Genomic DNA, 22,600 nt, shown 5'->3' with positions numbered 1-22,600 from the left:
AATCCCTACAGGAATTCACCCTATATAAATCTGCCCTCCTAAAATACTATTCTTCTCTTCATGCTGCCAAACAAACCTACATTGTCTCTCTTATAATACCTTGTCATCCAGTCTTCATAAGCTGCTCGCTACCTTTAACTCTCTGGTTTGTGCCCCACCTCCTTTATGCACTAACTCTCTGCCCAATAGATTGCTAATCACTTCAAAGACAAGATTGATGCAATACGTGAGGATACATCCACTGCACAGATATCTTCCCCACTTAACATACCTTTTCCAACAGCACAGTCAACACTTTCCTCTTTTTTGACCTGGCTACTACTGAAGAGGTTACCAAACTGTATCCAGATGCCCACCTAACCAATTGTCCCCTGGATCCTGTTCCCTCACAACTACTACGATCACCCTCTTCTTCTATCCTATGCTCTCTCACTCACATCTTCAATCTCTACCTCCCTACTTGAACCTTTCCCTTCCCCCTAAACTCATGCACAGATCACTCCCATGCTTAAAAAGCTCTCACTGGACCCCACCAGCCTGAACAATTTAAGACCCATCTCCATGTATCATCCAAACCGTCCTCTCCACTCCTCATGATCTCCTGCTCTCAAGCTCCCTTGTCTCCTCCTCCCATGCTAGTCTCCAGGACTTTGCCAGAGCCTCTCTCATCCTCTGGAACTCTCTACTTTAGTCTGTCCAGCTATCATCTACTCTGGGTGCCTTTTAGGTGATCCTTGAAAACTCATCTCTTCAGGGAAGCCTATCACGCCTCTGAATAGACATTTATCACTTCCATCAGCTCATCTCCACAGTTATAACCTTTTGTACTACTTGCCCCACACTATTAGATTGTACGCTGTTATGAGTAGGGCCCTCTTAATCCTCTTGTTTTGATTATATTTTAGCTGTACTGTCTCCTTTTATTGTAAAGTGCTGCGCAAACTGTTGGCGCTATTCAAGTCTTGTATGTTAAATTATTAAACCTCTGTGATTTGCAGTCACAGAGGTCACATGATCGGAAAGCCCCCAATTGCAAGTATGCATCGGGAACTTTCCACTACCCACTGATAACTTTGGTGGGAGCGCATCGGGCACGTGCACTCAGCACAGAAAATGTTTACACAGGGCCGCATATATGCAGCCTCTCGGCATTGAAGCCCACCCACCGAGAGGCTGCATATATGTGTACTTCCAGCAGGAAGTGGTTAATGCCCAGAATGCATTAAGGTAAAAAAAAAACTTTAGCCTTTATATAACCACTTTTTGATTTACTGTGGTTAACCCCTTCATTAATAAGGGTAAAGCAAATCCTAACCCCCTTAACACAGTTCTACAGTTTTGATGTGTTTGAGTTAAATTGGTGTATCCAGGTGAATTATACTGGGCTTTCATTTGGTGGTAAATTGTAATGAATATTTTTTTATTTTTTATATATGAAAGGAAACCTGGCACAAAATGGTGAAAAAAATATTTTTTAACTATATTTTTTGCTATTACCATAACCTACTACCAAAGAACAACCCAAAATAAACTCCAAACTCTTTACTTTTTCTTCACATATTACGTTTCTCTATGAAAATTGTTGTAAACAGAAGTAGCTCATTCATGTACCCAGAGATTGCTATAAATTATGGTTCTTCCTCCATATTCCTTTACTGCAGGTAATGGGTTATTCTAGTATGTCCAAAGTAATAGTGTAGTGTAAACTTTCCACCATCTCTTTTTGCACCAGTTCCAAAATAATCATCACAGAACATGTGATCTGATTCTATATCTAGATGTCCAGGTGCATTGAAAGGAAAGTGTGGCCAGATTTCATACACAACATTTTCCTGTCCTGTCTGTGATCAGACATCCAGACAGTGAACTGATAAACAGGGAAGTAGAGGCTCGCTCTGTGAGGTTAATAAACAGGTCTCTGGAAAATTCCTCTAGCATAGTCAGCACTCTACTCCTAAAGTGTACATCACTGGACTCTGACTTCAAGGAAGTGTACATCTGTTGATCATATCACTATGTCTTCAGTACCCTCTGTGTACGACACGTGTAAGATATTTCTACCTGAGCTGCTTCCCCTGTACTGGACAATTATCCACAAGAGGTATTTCCAGAACCTGACTCTGATCACTGTACATAATGACCAACATACTGTGGCCTTTCCAATATGTTATAATGTTATACTGATCTGCATGCTATCAGCACCTAATAAACACTAGCTTGTTGTTCTTTGGACCTAGCAAAATAGAACGAGCAGTTTGGTTCTCTTTACAGCACACAGAACCTGCTGAGGATTGAGCTGGAATGCAGAGATCTTTCAGTGAACAGAGCTGAAACACAGGTGGAATTTTGCAGACCGAGTTGCAACACAGAGAACATTCTGTGTTCTGAGCTACACTACAGAGGTCATTCTGTAGAGCATTTTTCAGACTGAGCTAAAATGCAGATGGAATTCTGTAGACTGGGCAGCACTTGAGAGAGCATTGTGCGGACTAATAACACAGCTATCATAGCTGCAGACTAAGGGGAATGTAATGAATGTCCTGCAAAATTCTCCATGTCCAGTTTAATACCTGTTACCAGAGCCATGAAAACTGTAGCTTGCTTGTTTCCAGGCCTCAAGTGATGGGGCAAATGACAAAATGGTTAATTTTAAAAATGAAAATCATTAAGTATACAGTGACTAATGTTTTGCATGTATAGAACAAAACTTAAAAGGAATGGATACTTTTTTCATCTCTATTGTAAATTAATTTAATGTGATATAGCATTCAGCTCCATATCCTCATAAAGACACCTGCTTATTTTAGTGTATAAGTATGTACTGAGCGAACAATAATTTTTTAATTTGACTGTTATAAGCCAGTCCACACAGGTTGCATAATATCCATACACATATAATAATTTTGCAGTCTCACATTAAAGTGACGTATAGGACAATGGTTAGCTCAGGTTGGTGACCACTTCTGGTAATTACTGTTTTGTACTCTGCCCCCTCCCCTTTTCCTATCCTAGTGCTGTATGTGCTTGTCCATTGTGATTTATGTTCATTCATATTGTATTTGCAGCTTCAGGCACTGTTGCAGATCTGGTCCAAACTACCCCCAAGAGATGCCTTGGAACTGCTTGATTTCAACTATCCTGATCAATATGTAAGAGAATATGCTGTCAACTGTCTAAAAAGTATGAGGTAGGTGGATTTTGTATAACCATATATAAGACTTCATGCATGCCGCCATACAGGGTCCATACGCTGCACAGATCCTACGTAACCACTTACACGCTGCATAAAGCTGCCCATTAAGATGAATTGGAAGATGCGCTGTACGTGGTTATGCGCCAGGAGTCGAATAGAGCAGGCAGAAAGATGTATTCTCTAAAAGAAAATGGTAAGATTTTGGGGCCTACATAATATTTTGGGGCTTAACGCAACCCCTGATACATAACTGCATACAGCTGCAACTGAAAGTAAAGCCGATGGTGTGCTTTCAAGACATATGTCCATGCATGTGCAGATGCTTTATGCAACGCTGCATACAACCGCATCTTCAAATTCATCTCCGCAGCGGGTTCCAGAAAGTGGTTATACAAGCTCTGTATTCTGTACAGCACTGTACATGTGGCCTACAAATGTTACTGGCTTGAAAGCTGCAATAAAAAAAATTCTATAGTCTTTTTCCACATACGAATAAGCATTTTGTTAATTTCTGTAAGGCCTTGATTGCATGGACATTGAAAATAGGTGATTGGGTTGTGTTTTTACCACTTCCTGATTACCTATCATTGCCACTTACAATTGTTAAAACGGAGAGCAGATGGAGGTGTATACAAGCCAGCACTACCATTGCCTTGCCACATGGAGAGGCAAAAGTGATGCTGCCTGCAGAATTTGGCAGGTGTTGATGCTTTGCAACAGCTTCCATTTACTTCTATTAAAATGTGGCGCAAACATATCGTAAAAAAGGGCCTATGAAGTTTACAGAGCATTTAATGCACAACTGAAAAGCATCAAGTGATCATTTTTCTCATTTTAGCATTGTAGAAAATTAAGAGGAAAAAATATCACAGGGTGTTTACTTCCCACCTGGCCGTCAGTTGGCTATATTCCGGGTGGAGATCATATGACGTCTTCCTCAGAATGCACCCCAAGGGCTGCGCTGTGGTGCGATCTGTCACCCGCTGTGTCCACTGAACACAACGGATGGCCAATCAGTGTGCCGGCTGCTGCTAGTAGCATGTGATCGCTGTGACCAATCACACAATTGCACACAATGGATGGCGTTGATTCATGCCATTCATTGTGTACTGTTGTGTTGATCTCTGTGATTGGTCACAGTGATCACTTGGTGAAAGACAGGGCCAACCACAGCCCATCTGTACCATGTGTAAACACAATAGTAAATACTGAATGAAGTGATTTCATTTAGGGAAAATGGTTGCTTATAACAGTTTTTATTGTCTTTTTTTTTTTTTTTTTTTTTTTGTTACATACTGTTAGCAGTTAGTGTCCTTGATCACCACCACACCAGTTATACGATAATTCTCTACTGCACTGGTGACAGTATGTAAAAAAAAAAAAAAAAATGAAAAAAACTTTTTTTTTTTTTTTTTTATTTCCTCCATTTTCCAAAAAGAATTGTGATGAAAAATTAAAACTTAAAAAAAAAACAGCCATGCCTCTTACCAAATACCTCAGATTTCCAAAAAGTGGTCATTTGTGGTTATTTGTATTTTCCTGGGGTTTTTGAGCCTCAAGAACTTAGGCCATCCGTACATCAGGGCTGATCAATTTTCAGATTTATATACCTTCGTTTGTGTACTCTATAACTTTCCTACAAACTAAATAATATACACTGATTTGGGTTTTTTTCCCCAAAGAAAATTGATTAAAGATTTATTTGCAAAATATTATAACAGAAACTAAGAAAAAAAAATTTTTTTTTCCCCCTAAATTTTCTTTTTTTCCATGTATTTAGCAAAAAAACAGCGGTGAATACATACTACCAAAAGAGAGCTCTATTTTTGTGCACAACATGATAAAAATGTAATTTGGGTACAGTGTTCCATGACCACGCAATTGTCATTCACAGTGTGACAGCACAGTGCGTCCCTAGTTAATGGCTGATATAAAACTCCATGCCTGCGTGAACTTGGCCTTTATGCAGTCTCATTGTCTTCACCACGATGTGTTAAATATTTACATATCATTATTGTTATATCTTGAATTTATGTTCGATCAACAGTAATTATATTACATGAAATGTCCTCTTGGCATCTCGCCACCAGCAGCTGAATATAAGTTATCTCTTGGAATTAAGGTTTTATCGTTCCCAGATAATGACAGAGCAGATGTGTGGAGAGCTGTATACTGACAGCTTTTTTATGTGTTACAGTGACGAGGAGTTATCCCAGTACTTGTTGCAGTTGGTACAGGTTCTTAAATATGAGCCTTTTCTGGACTGCGCCCTATCCCGATTCTTGTTGCAAAGAGCCCTGGCTAACCGTAGAATTGGCCAGTTCCTGTTTTGGCATCTGAGGTTGGTACACATTGGTTTTAGAGACTTGGTCTGCACTTTTTTTCTCAGCTGTCTGACTAGAAATATTGACCTAACAAAGGAACTGCAAGCATTCATACTCCTAAAACCAAATAAAATATATACAGTATTCTTTTTCAAATATTTGTTTCAACATCCCAGCTAATCTATTAAATATGAACTATATTACTACTAACTATACCAAACGGGGCATCTATACGTTAAATATATTTAAAAGGTTATTTTCTTTCTTGTCCATTGAAAGAAACCTTAAACCCTTTGGTTATAATATTATTTAAAGGAGGATTGGACACTGGCCAAAAAAAAAGTTAGGACATCCCCTCCTAGTACCAGCATGCCTCAGCTTTTACTAGAGTCTAAACAGGATTAATGTCTTTTATTTAGCTTTGCTGTGAATATTCTGTTTTTGCTTAAAAAAAGAAAGAAAAAAAAATTCTTCTATTTTGTTCTTTAGTCTGGCTTTTAGAGCCAGAGTTTGGACTGAACATTGCGGGGATAGCCTGGAAATGGCATTTGGGCACTGCGTGTTTTGCTTGCAGTTCTTTCCAGACTCCTTTGTGGTAAAAGTTGGCTTAGGAGTGACCTTACACTGTACCTTTACACATGTCTCTGTTTCTATAGTGAGTGAGCTGGTCAGGCTGGGCACTAGGAGTTACCCAGTATAAATAGGCTGCTTGGCGCCTTTATTCGCACTTTTTGCGACATAGGAAGTTAAAGCTTTGGGACTGAGCCTTGGGTGTATTATTGCACATGCTTCACTTTCTTTCCTGCCATACAGTATCGAGGAAGCATCTCTTTGCTACTGGATTTTTTAGAAGCTTTGATCTTTGATCCATTCCTAGTGTCTTGCCTCTTACCATGAGCTTATACACTGCCTTACCACCACGAGGTTGCAACATCTGCTGTACTATGTGCCCCCAGCTCACTTTCTCCTTAATGCTCTGGGGCTGCTCACAGTGCATCTATTTACAGGGTCAACATCTGCAGCCTGGAGTCATGTTGACCTCTGCTATTGAAGTCTTTTCTGCCCTTGAAATCTTATTTGTCTCTTTCAAATATGGCTACCTTCTGCTTTTTCAGCTGAGATCTTAAAATACAGTCGTATAAAACGTATGGTCCAGTTATTTGCTGACTCTGATTGTAGAAGCCACAAGCATGCTCTCATGCCTTCTCCTTCTGATTCTATACCCAATTTGTCCATGGCTTAAGTGTCTTCTGAGCCATCAATGATGGAGAACTGTGCTTGATTTTGTGTTGCTCCAGTCCTTGACAGATGAGTTTATCCCTGACGAGTTGCAGTCTACTACTTATTCCCAGACTAATAGAAACTATTTCAGCTCTTATTCATGCTGGACACACAATTCTGTAGCTAGAGGATAAGTCTGTTGTTTTTGCCAGTACTGTCTGCAGACTTAGGTTGTTTAAAACTCCCAAGGCCACAAGGCTTTTGCAACTATTTCTATGTGGAGACTGTAAGCATTTTTTCTTACGGAGTACTTATTAGCCTTGTATCCATTTGGTAAAAATTTTGAAGTAGTCCCCAATGTGGATCTAACCATCTCCTGCCTAACAAAATGTTTACTATGCCTGCCTTCAAGGGCCCACCAACAAGTGGTTGGAAACCCTTGCTAGAACTCTGTTCTCTGACAGTTCCTACCCTTCACCCAGTCCTGGCTGTGACTTTTCTTTGTCAAACCATATCTGATCAAATTCCCTTAAAAGACATCTGCTCATTGCTGTGGCTGATCCCCTGCTTTTTGAGCATGGAAAAGGTGCCTATAGCTTTACATTTCAGCTGTGACAATTTGCAAGTATTAAGTCGCGAGGCTTCCAGCATAGTCTCATGTCGGTACGTATACATTGGGCACTGCGGAGGGACAACATCTCTACAGACCAGCTCTTGATTATATTTTTATGGATGTTACTGGTGGTAAGAGCACCCATGTCTCTCAGCATTTGAAGCCTAAGGAACAGGATGCAAAGTCCTCTTCCTCTCTGAAAAACTTTCCTTTTGTTGCTCCACTCCCTGTATCCCTTCCTTGCACCCACAAAGTGGTGTTTTTTGTAACCATCACCTCTGTGAAGCGAGCATATTAAATGGAGAGCTTATCTGGCAGGAAACATTTTCTCATTTTTTATAGGCACAGGACTTCATATTGTCTAAGGTAGTTTCTGCCTTTCACCTCAACTAAGTATATTGTATTTCTGTCCTGCTGTCTGGCACTAGTTCACAAAGTACATTTTTCTGGTTGTGGTTCAGGCTGTGTGAGTCAATTTTCTCACCCACTGCTTCTTTTGAAAAGACTGATTCCATACTAGTTCCACCATCTCTAAGGCTTCTCATCCAAACATAAGGATCAGGTTTCGCCCTTGCCTATCAAGGTGTACTGTACTAGATCCGTGAGTGTTTCTTGGACTATGACATCTGTCAGCGGTTTCTCAGTTCTGCAAGGCTGCCACCTGGTGTTCTGTTCTCTTAAATTATACGAGGTGGATATGTCCTCCTCTAATACAAGCTTTGGGTACGTACTCCTTCAGACAGCACTTTTAAGCTGCAGTCATCCCCAGTGAGCCTTGAGCCTGTTGGCATTTATTTTCTGTCTAACGCTTAGTTGAACAGAGTTTGGACTTCCTGTGTCTCTCAATGGATGAGAGAGGAAAATAGGATTTTTTTTTACTCCTCATAAAATCCTTTTCTTGTAGTCCATTAGGGACACAGCTCACACCCCATTGTGTTTATGATCATACTGCTTTCCTACAAAACAGAGGCATGCTGGAAGTGAGAGGGGTTATCTTGGACAGGTCTACAGGTTTTTTTTTTTTTTTTTGCCAGTGTCTTAAATCCTCCTGTAATATAAAAGTTTACCCCTTTCGCTGCCAGGCCCTGCACTCCACTTTTTAAACTCTTTAAAAAACTTTTTCCATTGCTTTTTTTATTCTTCCCTTACAGCTTTCAGAGTTTGTAAAAGACCCCCTAAATCATATATTTTCTGAAAGCACATGACCAGTATATTTTATCAAAACAATATTTCTGCTAAAAAATATACTAAAATCATTATTCGCAGATACAAACACAGCAAACTACTAAATTCCTGCTGAATATAAAAGCTCAACATGTATTGAGTTAATACATAAAAATGTCTGGAAATTTTAATTTGCGTCGTTTTGTGAAAAGGTGAAAAATAAACTTACTCAAAACTGTAAATAAGCATGTTTCTATATAAATCTGGAGGTTTTCATTTTTCTTTTACAGCTTTCAAAGTTTCTAAGACTCCCCCCCCCCCCCCAATCCCCCACAAAGCATAAAAAGATGCTACTGATTTTTTTAGGCCCCACAATAGTTGCGTAATGCAAATTTTTATCAAATTGCTGTTTTAACTAAAAAAAACACAAAAAATCCTCATAAGTCTACATAAACACAACATAACTTACAAAATTCGGGCTAAATTCCTTCTAAGGCCTTATCCGCATGGGGTGTACTAAAGTGTATGCCCATGGAAGGCTGTATGGAGGGCCATGTTTACCCACACAGGTGCTCCGTGCATTTCTGTGCAGGCAGTCCCATTTATCTCAATTGGGATGCAGCGGCTGTAAGGACAGATGTGACATCCGTGCAGGTGTTGGGTGCAAGGCCCCAAACACAGATAGTGTGAGTTCAGGGACATGCACCCACACAGATGTCAACTTGGGAGCTGTGTCCCAATTGACATCGATGGGACTGCCTGCAGTGGGATGCGTGTAACACTTGTACATTGCTGTGCAGCTAAACACAGCCTTTTTGTGGTATGCCCCGCGTGAATGGGGTTGGGGGCCTGCAAAAATGTGCTGCTGAGCTGCGTTTCTGCCACCCACCAACCATCCCCGCTATAGGTGCAGTAGGCAGCAGATGGGGGTGTTTACATTCTGCGGCTGCAATGTGTCACTTTGAGCCCACAGCAAAGTTGCAGATCACTATACATTCAAGTCAATGTGAAAGTGCCACAAATGCCCTGCAACCACGTGCAGTACACATGGTTGTGGCTCATTTGTCAGCAAAAATGGGGTTAAAATGAGCAGTTAGGAAGCAGTGCATCATTTCCTCACCACCTGTCAGTAGTCATTGGAGTGTGAACTTAATGCGGATTGGGCTTCAGAGTCAAGGGAGACTTAGATGCATGTCTAAATCTAACCCTCCCTATCCCATCCGTCTGTTTTTAGCATAAGTCCGTTTACATCCACCGCTCTATGAAGGGATCGATTGGGTCCACCTAAAATAACTGACAGGCCGACCCAATCGGGACACCCTTGTGAAAGGGGCATTACTATTTGTTTTGTTTTATTTTCTTTTTTGTTTATTTAGGCGCAATTTTATTTATTTTTTTACAAATATTTTTTTTTTGAAAGGGGGAGGGGGGCTTAGAGAGACATTAAAGGTCTAGACAGACCCCTAATGTCTCTTTTTTTGAGACCAAGAAAGGGACTGAAGACAAAGTCCCTTTCTCTGCACCCTGAGCTGCACTGTAGATGAATGATATAGATACTCCCATTCATTCACAAAGTGAAATATAGTAAACACTGTTTACTATATTTCAGCAATGAATGAACAGAAGCAATCAGAACCAATCGCTCTGTTCATTCAGGAAAGAAAGGGGGCTAGTAAACACATGTTTACCAGCCTCCCCGCTCTCCATCCTGACACCTCACTCACACTGCTCCTGGAACGCTGCAACTGGACAGGGTGGAGGGAGAGCTAGTTAGAGGAGCATTGGATCGCTGAGTAGGGGGAGACACTGAAGGGGGGGTTTAATGTTTTTGCCATTTTTTTTAGCACTGTGGCTAGACTGCATCCAGCCACAGAGATGGAATCACTTTGTAGGTGAATAGCTCTGACCAGCAGATTGTGATCCGCAGGCCAGAGCTGCTATTTTGTTCAGGAGTGATTGCTGAACAGTTTTGCTTTACGTTCATGGTCATGGTAAGAAGTATTGGTTTGCTGGAAAAATTGAAGGTTATTACTTTGCTAGATAAATCCACCACTCTTTCCCAAGCTCCCTTTTTATAGCAAAAATAAAATAGGGATAAACTGAAATCGCACTTCTCTGTGTAATGTTTTCTTTGTTCTAAGAAGTGAAACCTACCATGTTAGGTGTCACTATATTTCGGAACTGTTTGCCAGGAGACAGTTTTATTTATTTCTTTAACACCCTTAAATGTAAATGATCTAGAAAGCAAGCTCTCCGGTGCAGATCCAAAACCTGTAGAACATTTGTATGCTTATAAGATAAGCTGATTAATACTGCAGATTGTTAAAGCAACCCTCATGCAGCCAAAATGTTCATCAGCATTGAATGTTTCCCACTTTTATTTCTGTGACGTTGATAGATAGACCCTTATGCATTAGAGATGAGCCCCCATGATTTTAGCACAGGAATTCAAGGAATACTAGTCTTTTTTAAAGACTTCCCCCAGACAGATATCGCAGAATGCATCATGCAGACCTCCCCCCGGAGGGAAAGGAGTTACTTGGATAAATGTGGTATTTTAATATGTGTGTCTATGATTTAGTTGGACGTGTGATCACCTGTAACTTGGATGCTCCACATTCCATACAAAGATGGTCTCACCTTTCATTGTTCTGCAATAGGGCTGAAGTTCACACTCCTGCTGTGTCAGTGCAGTTTGGTTTGCTGCTGGAAGCATATTGCCGGGGCAGTGTGGGACACATGAAGGTGCTCTACAAACAGGTAACCATCACAAAACTATAAAGTCATCTCACTGGCCACTGTCTCCACAAGCTATTTATTTGTAGACTAGCACAAGCATTCCTTTTTATCGGATGGTATGTTTTGGTAAATTTTGCTTATCTACATATAACTTATGTCACTGTAAGCAGATTACCACAATGTTATGGGATATGAAATCTCAGGCCTCTAGAAGGATTGTCTCAGATCTGTGATAACCCACACAAAAAACTTTTAATCCTAGATAATATAGAGGAAATTGTCACTGGTTGCCACGAGGTTTCTTCGCCTGGACACTCTTAAATTAGGCTTGTCTTTGCATTGTCATAAATTTAAGGCAATCCTATTTAATTCATTTTTAATATTCAAAGCAAACTCCCCCATCCATCCATGTCTCCATGATTTATTTTTCTGAGAAAAACACCCCCCTAGCATTTCTGGCTATAACCACCTTGAGTAAGGGCAGATTATTCATGCAGCATTTACTTCCTGGAATCCATCTGCCCTTAGTTCATGCATGCAGACAGAAGGATTAGAAAACCCCTCCTCCCGTCCTGAAGACTTTTTGGAATGTATGACATGATTTGCCTAGGCATGGATACCAAGAAGTAACTGAAGAAATGTAAAAAAAAGTTTAAAACCGGTAAATATAATATACTTTCCTATCTATTTACTAATGCTACCAACATAAAGATTAAAATAGTTGATTTGAGCGTGTAAAAGTCCACTTAAATCATACAACAAAAAATATACTTTTTTTTATAAAAAGGAGCCAATTAGCATAAATGTAATGAAGTATGAAAATATTTTCGATACTTTAAGTGTACACTCCAGGGTTGTAAGTGCATGGGGTACCAATGTGCATGACTGGATTGGTTGACACATTAATATAATGTCTCCTTAAAGAGGCTTAACAGCTTTGTGCATCATGCCTTGTATACAGTCAGTACAGACATCCCTATGTGATTGTTTTATTAAGTATCTTAACAGCTATTGTGTGCATACATCCAACCGTCCTCTATAAGGCTGCCAAACCTTTTGAAGAGAAAGGGTCACTTAAGTGATTTGGTAACCAGTCGGAGGCCACAATGAAATGAAATGATTCAGGATTTTTTTTTTAATATCATAATGAACATTTTCCTCTTGCAGCCGCAGCAACCAGTAGGAGGGAGAGGAGGAGAAACAGTCTTTCAGTGAAAAAATGGAGAGGATCCGTTCCTTTATATGCCACCCCTACCTCCCCTCCTGTCCAAATGTAAAACAGAATGTGACAGGGAGACCACACAGGCCCCCTGGAGTATGGGGCGGAGTTGCCATTGTGACCCCTGACACTACACTAGTGATGGGGGGGGGGGGTAAAAACATCTCAACTTTGGGGTTTTACTGCCCACTAAACTACAGTTGTAAAAGAGCCCCTAAAAGGCTGCTTTCACACTAATGTGCTGCAGTTTACCCATACTGTGGGTGCAGCACAGTGCACCTGCAGCTTTCCTGCAGGTTAGCTGCACTTTGCCATAGATTTCTATTATAACTTGTAGGTGTTGTGCACTTCTGAAAGTGCACCAAAACTCCTGCATTCTGGAGTTTTGGTGCTCCTTCCAAAAGCACACCAAACCCACAAGATCTAAAAGTTGCTGACCCCGAGCATGCGCTTCGCTGGTTTGAAGTCGAGGGCCACATCAGAGGGCTCTGAGGGCCACAGGTTGAGCACCCCTATTTTATTGTAAAAGCTTAATTGAACAAGCTGACGTTAGTCCATTATGTATGGTGTTTTGTAAAAATGCTGGTTATTCAAGTACTTCGTAGCTGGCAATGCTATCAGCACAAACACTAGTTCCATCCCGGCGTGTGGTTACAATTGTATCCAAAATGCTTCTTGTTTGTATCCATATAAATTATCCAGAAGAGTTGAAATCCAAAAGTCGATAACATTAAATATCTCTCTACCTCCTCAGGAGCTGGCCCAGTGGCAACTGGTTCTACCATTCTCCTGGTCCCAACAATCCATTCCCTATCTAGGCGTTAAATTGACTGCTAATCCATTGGGCCTTTATTCTGCCAATTACCTACCTATGCTAAACCACCTTACTAGCATCATGACCAAATGGTCCTCCCTGCCATTGGCCTGGATGGGCAGAATCACTGTCATGAAAATGTCTTTTCTTCCTAAAATGCTATATTTGTTTAGAGTCTTGCCCATTCCAGTGCCAGCACATTTCCTCTGCATCTTACAACGACGAGCTTGCGTATATATCTGGGGTTCCATCTGCCCTCGTATACCTCGCTCAACCATAATAAATCTAAGCTTATGGGCGGCCTGGGTCTCCCAGACTTTACTAAGTATTACCAAGCTGCACACCTTGCACAACTGCCAAAATACCACGCCATGCGCAAAATCCCATAATGGGTCATTCTTGAATCGGTGGACTGCGATCCTCTTTCAGTCGCTAACCTCCTATGGCCAAATCATGGAAGTCTCCATCTCTGTGCATCCTAGCAGTTAAAAATAAGGTAACACAAGCAATGATTCACGCCAAAGTGGAAGCAACCATTGGAGACTCTGTCCCCAAGTTTCTAATGATTTGGACCCCTTGGGTGGAAAATTTTTCTTCCAATGAATTTTGATGATTCGCTGCTCTCCCTTAACACTTCCTAGTCTCACTCTATGGTGGTCCTCTGTGCTAATCCTTACGTTAGTCCGATCCAAAGATTGTCCCTTTTTTTTCTGAAAGTCACACATCTCTTTTCCCCCTCTTGATCCCCTCTATTCTTTTATTCTTTCCTTTTTCTTTTCCATCTGCCCCCGATTTTTCTTTTCCTCTGCCTTACATGGAACCTACGGGGAGTTATTGGGAGTTGTTCTCCCTATTTAGATCATAACTATATTTCACCTCTCCAGATACTGCTTTATTTCCCAATGTTTCCTCCTGGTCCCTAGTTGTATGTTATTGTACGATGTTCTCCTTTTTGCTTTTGGGCAACATGTTTCCGTTAATTTCTGTACATGTACAGTAAAGGGAATAAGTATTTGATCCCCTGCTGATTTTGAATGTTTGCCCACTCACAAAGAAATGATCAGTCTAAAAATCGAATGGTACGTGTATTGTAACACTGAGAGACAGAATAGCAACAAAAAATTCAAAAGAAATGCATGTCTAACAAATTATGCACTGATTTGCATGTTCATGAGGGAAATAATTATTTGATCCCCTATCATTCAGCAAGATTTCTGGCTACCAGGTCTCTTTCAGACAGGTAACAAGCTGAGATTAGAAGCAGTTTCTTAAAGGGAGTGCTGCTAATCTCATTTTGTTACCTGTATAAAAGACGTGTTCACAGGAGCAATCAAACAATCAGATTCCAAACTCTCCACCAATGCAAACACCAAAGAGCTGTCCAAGGATGTCAGGGACAAGATTGTAGACCAACACAAGGCTGGACTGGGCTACCAAACTGAGAAGGTGCAATCATTCGCAAATGGAAGAAACAACTGTCTCCCTAGGTCTGGTGCACCACGCAAGCTCTGACCTCGTGGAGTGTCAATGATCATGAGAACAGTGAGGAGTCATCCCAGAACTACACGTGAGGATCTTGTCAATGATCTCCAGGCAACTGGGACCACAGTCACCAAGGAACCAATTGGTAACACACTACGCCGATAAGGATTGAAATCCTGTAGTGCCCGCAAGGTCCCTCTGCTCAAGAAAGCACATGTCCAGGCCCATCTGACGTTTGCCACTGAAGATCTGAATGATGCAGAAGAGGAGTGGTTGAAAGTGTTGTGGTCAGATGAGACCAAAATTGAGCACTTTGGCATCAACTCAACTCGCCATGTTTGGAGGAGGAGGAATGCTGCCTATGACCCCAAGAACACTGTCCCAACGGTCATAGGCAGCATTCCTTCTCCTCCAAACATGGCGAGTTGAGTTGATGCCAAAGTGCTCGATTGTGGTGGAAACATTCTGCTTTGTGGGTGTTTTTCTGCTAAGGGGACAGGACAACTTCACCGCATCAAAGGGATGATGGACGGGGCAATGTACCATCAAATCTTGGGTGAAAACCTTCTTCCCTAAGCCAGGGCATTGACAATGGGTCATGGATGGGTGTTCCAGCATGATAATGACCTAAAACACACGGCCAAGACAACAAAGGAGTGGCTTATGAGGAAGCACATTAAGGTTGTGAAGTGGCCTAGCCAGTCTCTAAACCTTAATTCGATTGAAAATCTGTGGAGGAAGCTGAAAGTTCGATTTACCAAACATCAGCCACCAAACCTTAATGATTCGGAGAGGATCTGCCAAGAGGAGTGGGCCAAAATCCCTCCTGAGATGTGTGCAAACCTGCTGGCCAACTATAGGAAACGTCTGACCTCTGTGATTGCTACCAAGGGATTTGCCACCAAGTCTTAAGTCATATTTTGTGAAGGGGATCAAATACTTATTTCCCTCATGAACATGCAAATCCGCTCATAATTTGTTAGACATGCATTTCTTTTGAATTTTTCTTGCTATTCTGTCTCTGTTTTACAATACACCTACCTTTCGATTTTTAGACTGATCGTTTCTTTGTGAGTGGGCAACCATTCAAAATCAGCAGGGGATCAAATACTTCTTTCCTTCGCTGTATTTGACTGTCCTGCTCATGTTGTCGGTCTGGAAAACTCAAAAATTTGACCAAGGAAATGTAGGTCCAGCACAGCATAATAAAAGCTGTAAAATATTTGGTAAGTCAATGCTCTATGTATATTTTTTGTATGGTGTTGAGAACATTTATTAAATTGCTCCCTCATTCCTAGGTGGAAGCCCTGAACAAGCTACGGACACTTAATGGTCTCATCAAGCTGAATGCTGTAAAACAGAGTAAGGTGAAGAACAAGGAAACCATGCATGCCTGTTTGAAGCAGAATGCCTACAGGGAAGCTCTCACTGATATCCAGTCACCTCTCAATCCCAGTGTCACCCTTTCTGAGCTTGTGTGAGTGTTCACTTTCTTTGTTCCTTGTGGTTACATAGGAACTCAACCCTATAATTCTTAGTACTAAGGTATAATCCTCACTGTTTAGAAAATTAAATGGTGGGCAACATTAAAATTACTTGACAGCTACAAGCCACTTGCTAGATACCATTATACCTGACAGGTAATTATTGAGCATCACTGCTGGAAATAGTGTTTTCAGGTTCAGATGTTAGCGCAAGTGGTTTTTGTGATTATTATATCAGATTTGTTTTTATTCTGCAAGTTATCTGAGTATTTTTAATTATTACAAACTTTTTGACCTGTGTCATTAGAAGAGAATCTCATTGGTTTTATTAATAGAAGTCCATCTGCAATTGCTTTGTATATGTTTAATGACAACACCCAAACACACGGTTTTACTCTCCTTGTCCCTCATAGATGGCTGTTGCTACTCCAATATAACAATGTTCTCATGACTAGTGCTTACAAACCGGTATTTTCCTTCTGCTTTATAAATAGTGTAGAAAAGTGCAAATACATGGATTCAAAGATGAAACCTTTGTGGATTGTCTACAATAATAAAGGCTTTGGAGGGGACTATACTGGGATCATCTTTAAGAATGGAGATGGTGAGAAATGAAACACAACGCTAGCTACAACTCTGGAAAAATGGTCTCCTAGGATTAGTATGTCAGACTGATTGTAAATGTTTTCCTTGCACAGATCTGCGTCAGGACATGTTAGCCCTCCAGTTACTACGTTTAATGGATATGTTGTGGAAGGAAGCTGGTCTGGACCTCAGGTAAGACACTTCCTGTGGATTTCTTGCTGAATGGGAAAATGTGATTAACTCACTGCAAATACTCTTCTTTCATACAAGGCTGTGTATTGATCATGGTTTCCATCTCCAAATCTTAATGGTAGAAGCTATGAAATAGCTGTGGAACTGCAATCTCTGGCAATTTATATTTGTTTACGTTTGTATATAGCTTTGCATTACATTTTATAATTATCAATTACTGTGAAACAATTACATGACAGCGAGAGAATGCATGGAAATCAGGATGTCCCTTTGAGCCATGTCCTTTCATCCTTGCCAGTCACCTATAATTCTCCCTAAAGAAACAATGCAGAGTAATCTGTTAACTCACGATTTTCTTGGCCAGGGACACATGAAGCCTCTGTTAAGGATGGAAATGGCGGGTGGAGCAGGAATTGATGCCACTGTGTCATAACCTGCCTAATTGCCTGTTTTTCCCACAGACAGTAGGTACATTTAGGTGTTCACTTTTCCTTTCTGCTGATATAACATGTTCTAAATTTGCCAGCAACTTTGCCCATGGCAGGATCCTAATGTTTCTTCAGCAGTAACTAACTGGCCAACCTGCCTCTTAAATGTAGAATTGGATGTATTCTTGATCAATAAAATAGTTATATACTGCACAGTCCTAATTTTTTATTTTTATTTTTTAGATCCTTTTTATACATTCTTGTTTACCTTACATTTAGATCTTTTTTTTTTTTTTTTTTATACATTCTTGTTTACCTAACATTGACATGCTCTATGAGTTCAACATATCTCTGCAACCTATATCACCATTTGTACAAGCTGCCCTCCTACTGACTTCTGTCAAAGCCTCCCCTGACAAGGATGTTTTTATAATCCCCTCCTGCTGCGCCTCTGGGGAACTCACTGTCATCTCTTGGCCTCTGGAAGGGAAGTCAGTGGTCTTAGGCCCTTAAACACTGTAGTGTTGGTGTGACAAAAAGTTATGGAATAATGCCAAGTGGCCCTGTGACCTTGGCAGCACTTAGCTCTCACCTATGTAGTGCTCAGTCTAATAGCAGCTGCTGAAATACCTTTGTTGTTGTTATCCAGGTCAGGTTTAGATAGGGATCAGCTCAGAGTGAACCTCTAGGTGACTGTATTCATACAATTCGGGTGTCATGTGCACAATATTCCACTATTAACCCCTTATACTGGTATAATTGATACACAAGGCTTACTACATATTACAGTCATTGAAAAATACTATACCTCTCTATTTTAGTCTTCAGCTGTTCTAATTTTCTTAAAATAACAATAATGTCCCTTACATGGAATTATGGCATCCTGAAAGCATCCTGTACAGTTTTTGTGTGTAAAACATTTTCTCAATACTAATTTCCTGCTTGTGTTTGGCTTAATGCTTTTCCCAGAACTCTGCACAAAGCTTGAAGTCAAATTACAGGCGTTCATTTAAATGGTTTCAGTTTTAGTGAGATGCTTTCAATGCCTCTGCCATCCAATAGTGTTCCAGGGTTGCTATATTTTGTAAGCTCAAAAGAGCAGGGCCCTCGATCCCCTCATGTTTTGCATTGTATTGTTCTGTCCCACTTTGTAATGTACAGCGCTGAGCGAACTATTGGTGCTTTATAAATACTGTATAATAATAATGAATGCAGGTCTCTAACTTTGTGCCCAGTTTAATAAAATTACTAGCAAGGCTTACTGTCATCTGAACAGAAAAAGGTATGAATCTGAAATGGCATTTGCTAAACTCCTTGCAATGTATCAACAAAGTAGAAGATCATTTTATTTACATGTGTATTTAGTCAGGTTAAGTGCTCTAAAAGAGCAATATGTAGACGGCTTTTGCTGACCTTTCTAAAAATGCTAGTTGCCTGGCTGGCATGCTGACTCTGACTTTTTGTCTGCTCTGACTTTAATACTTTCTGTGTCAATATATAATGGTAGCCCACATATTTCTTTCTTCAAGTATATCCAAAGCTAAAACTTTATTTTTTCATTTTGTTTAGAGTAGGGGAGGGTTAAAACCCACTGTTTTTTGTTTTGTTTTCATTTAGGGATATTTCCCTTTACTTCAATGGAAAGTGAGCATATCTTTTCAATGTGAGGAAAATCCCCACTTAGAAAGTTGTCACAAGAACATGTATTTTAATTGAAAGATTTTCCATCTGTTCCTTTTCTGGTGGCAATTCAAAATTTTGGATTTACCTCCACTTTTGTACTCTGTGACATTTGATGCCTATGGCAATTAAAGAGAGTGACATTTGGGGATCCAGATAATTAAAGAGAGTGAATCTCCTTAATAGTGACACAGACAGCAATAAAAAAAAAACTGACAGTGGTTCTAACTGCTCAAATTTCTATCCAAATCTTTTAAAAAAAAAAAAAAACTGCCTTTAGTTATACTTTAAGCAGACATCCCTTGTACAGTTTTTGAGGTAAGTTGTTCGTCTTTTAAAGCATATCTAAGATCAATTATAAAATCAGAATATATCACAGTTTACCAATCCTTAGATTTGCTAGCTGTAATTTAGTTTTTTTCGCCTTTTTTTTTTTTTTTGTCCTTTTTTGTTTTCCTTCCCCCCCCCCCCCCTTATTTTGATCCGGAGAGGTACATACTTCCTGTCTTAGAATGACAACGTACCCTCGCTGTACTGTATCTGTGGAGTAACATGATTGTCACCCTAGAAAGTGTCTACAGAACACCTTCCCCTCTCTTCCTTTTCATAACATACGGTGAAAGTGTTTTGTAATCCAAAGAGAACTGGGAGTAGTGCTAACTGATACATCAGCAAAGGCAGAAAGAACAGGAATTCTGTCAGGATCTGTAGGTACTTGTTAATTTTTTTTTTTTTAAACTTATTGAACAGATGCACAAAACACATTTAACACTATATTTAACAGACCAAAAGGGCACAGACAAGAGAAGTTAATTATTATGTTTTAAATACACTTTAAAATCAGCTATTGTTTCTCAGTGATAATTAGGATGCCCTTGGTTCATGTGGGGTGCAAAAGTCTATATCCATAGACGTATGTATTAAAAAGAAACCGTTTTCCAATCACTGTCTATTGTCTAGTTTTTTTTTGGGAGGTTTTTTGTTTTTTTGTTTTTTTTTTTGTTTTTTTAAGTTAAATCTTTAAAGATGTTTCTTGTTTAAATTGCATTTACAGTGCTCAGCATAAATGTAAGATTTCAATCAGTATCTCAATGAACACAAGAACAATTTCCAAAATTGTTGAAAAAAAACAAGTTTTATAGAACATTTGTTTTGCTCATTACATGAAAATAAGGTTAATAATATAACTTAGATTACAGAATCTTCAGCTTTACTCAAATTTGTTGATGCAAAAATGAATGCACCCCACAACAAAAAGTACTCCATTTAGTATTTTGTATGACCTCCATGATTTGTAAGGACAGCACCAAGTTTTCTAGGCATGGAATGAACAAGTTAGAAACATATTGCAACATCTATCTTTTTCCATTTTTCAAGAACAACTTATTTTAGAGCCTGGATGCTGTATGGAGAGTGATGCTCAACTAGTCTCTTAAGAATTCCCCGTAGATGTTTGATTAGGTTCAGATCAGGAGACATACTTGGCCACTGAATCATTTCACACTGTTGTTCTTCAGAAATGCAACAGCGACCTTAGATGTGTGTTTTGGATCATTGTCATGTTGGAAAAGTGCACGACGACCGAGGGCACGGAGTGATGGTATCATCTTCTCTTTCAATATAGAGCAGTACATCTGTGAATTCATGATACCATCAATGAAATGCAGCTCCCCAACACCAGCAGCACTTATGCAGCCCCACAAAAGGACACTGCTACCACTATGTTTCACTGTAGGCACCATGCATTTTTTTTTTTGTATGCCTCACCTTTGCGAAGCCATACAGTTTTGAATTCATCAGTTCTAAAAACATTTATCTTGGTCTTTTCACTCCAGAGTTCAGAGTCCCAGTAGTCGTCTTCTTTTTCAGCATGGGCCCTGACAAATTCTTGGTGGGCTTTATTGTGCATGGGCTTTAGGAGAGGCTTCCTTTGTGGTCAACACCCATGCATGCCATTCCTCTGCAGTGTACGCTGTATTGTGTCATGGGAAACAATCAGCCCAGTTTGGCTTTCTACTTTAACTGCAGTGAACTTGCATGGCAATTTTCTTTAACCCTTCTCAACAGAAAACGCTCCTGTTGAGGTATCAACTTCTGTGGATAGCCTGGACTTGTCTGTGAGATGGTTACAGTACCATCTTTGTTAAATGTTTTTATAAATTTTGCTTTTTTTTTTTTTTTTTTTTGTATTCTGACTGTTAAGTAAAGCTTTGCTGATCTTCTTGTAGCCTTCACCTGTAAAGAAATTATGTTCTTTCTCAGGCCTTGTGACATTTTTCTTCTATATGGTGCCATTGCCTACATCATGAAATAGGTAGGGGTTTTATAATCAACTGCTGACACCTGTTTAATGAATAATTAGACTCGCATGTAGTTGAATTTTTGTTAATTAGGAGCAAAGCTAAATTATAGACAACAAAATCCTAAGACTTTCATTGGGGTATATTCATTCTTGCAACATGGTCTTGAATGAATTTGTTAGGAAAAATACTTTTTTTGTGTTTGCAAATTGACAAATCTTGTTTGAAATCAATGGCCCGCATTTGTGGGAGTATTTTGTAGTATAGTGCCCCACAGAAGATGTTAATTCTGAAAGGAAAGGTTTTCTGACAAAGGAAAGGAAAGGTTTTCTGTTGGAGTATACTCATTTATGCTGAGCACTGTATTTTAAAAATATAGTTCTTACAATTTGTAATCTGTGATACAGCACCCTCTATTGATAGTATCTGAAATTAACTTGTAAGTAGCTGATTTGAAAACCTGAAGAATAGAGGTCCGCAAATATATATAGTAGAAGTAATATCTAAAGTTGGCAGTAGGCTTTCATGAGTGAATATTTCTTAGAAAAAGCTGTGATTGTGGGTAACATTTTTCCTGTACACAATAGGTCCTTTCCACTAATGACACTGTATGGTTTTGGAAAAAATCATTACCATGCTAACATGGCTAGTATTACATACAGTTTTCATCTTTGTGAATGTGAAACATCTTTTGTTTGTATGGGGGGTTTTTTTGGATCCCAATTAAAGTCTGTGTTTATGATATACAGCGTTTTTCTTATGCAAGTTTATTTTTATTCATTACGCATTAACAGGACTTTTTGACTGTATGTTTTAGAATAGTGCCTTATGGGTGCCTGGCAACGGGAGATCGATGTGGTATGATAGAGGTAGTTTCTGCAGCTGAAACCATTGCAGATATCCAGCTTGACAACAGCAATCTTGCAGCAGCAGCTGCCTTCAACAAGGATGCTTTACTAAACTGGATCAAAGAGTACAATGCCGGGTAATTTATACTTTCTGAAACTGATTTAAGCATCTTGAGTGCAAAGTGCAAAATATTCCTTTTCTCCTCCTATATGCCATGCATGCAGCCAGTCTTAGGCTTTTCATACTGTGTTCCAGAATTTATTATGTGCAAACTACTCAGCCTGGAGCTCTTGCAATTTACTATGAACTGCAT

At 39.8% G+C, this 22,600-nt stretch overlaps 1 protein-coding gene across 1 annotated transcript in view; it reads left to right on the top strand.

The window, feature by feature from the left end:
* The window catches only part of PIK3CB (phosphatidylinositol-4,5-bisphosphate 3-kinase catalytic subunit beta), a 258,840-nt gene that overhangs the window by 225,070 nt on the left and 11,170 nt on the right, over window positions 1-22,600 (top strand). The window contains exons 14-20 of the mRNA XM_089681525.1: window positions 3,066-3,187; window positions 5,391-5,534; window positions 11,176-11,275; window positions 16,068-16,246; window positions 16,748-16,857; window positions 16,952-17,030; window positions 22,256-22,423. Coding sequence (XP_089537651.1) covers window positions 3,066-3,187; window positions 5,391-5,534; window positions 11,176-11,275; window positions 16,068-16,246; window positions 16,748-16,857; window positions 16,952-17,030; window positions 22,256-22,423 — 902 coding nt within the window. The remainder of the gene's footprint in view (window positions 1-3,065; window positions 3,188-5,390; window positions 5,535-11,175; window positions 11,276-16,067; window positions 16,247-16,747; window positions 16,858-16,951; window positions 17,031-22,255; window positions 22,424-22,600) is intronic.

Source organism: Staurois parvus, unplaced genomic scaffold (assembly GCF_062004578.1).
Source record: "Staurois parvus isolate SC_StPar_1 unplaced genomic scaffold, SC_StPar_1.0 ptg000270l, whole genome shotgun sequence".
Taxonomy (NCBI): Eukaryota; Metazoa; Chordata; class Amphibia; order Anura; family Ranidae; genus Staurois; species Staurois parvus.
The sequence above is the reverse complement of the archived record's forward strand: the minus strand, read 5'-3'. Positions and strand labels throughout refer to the sequence as shown.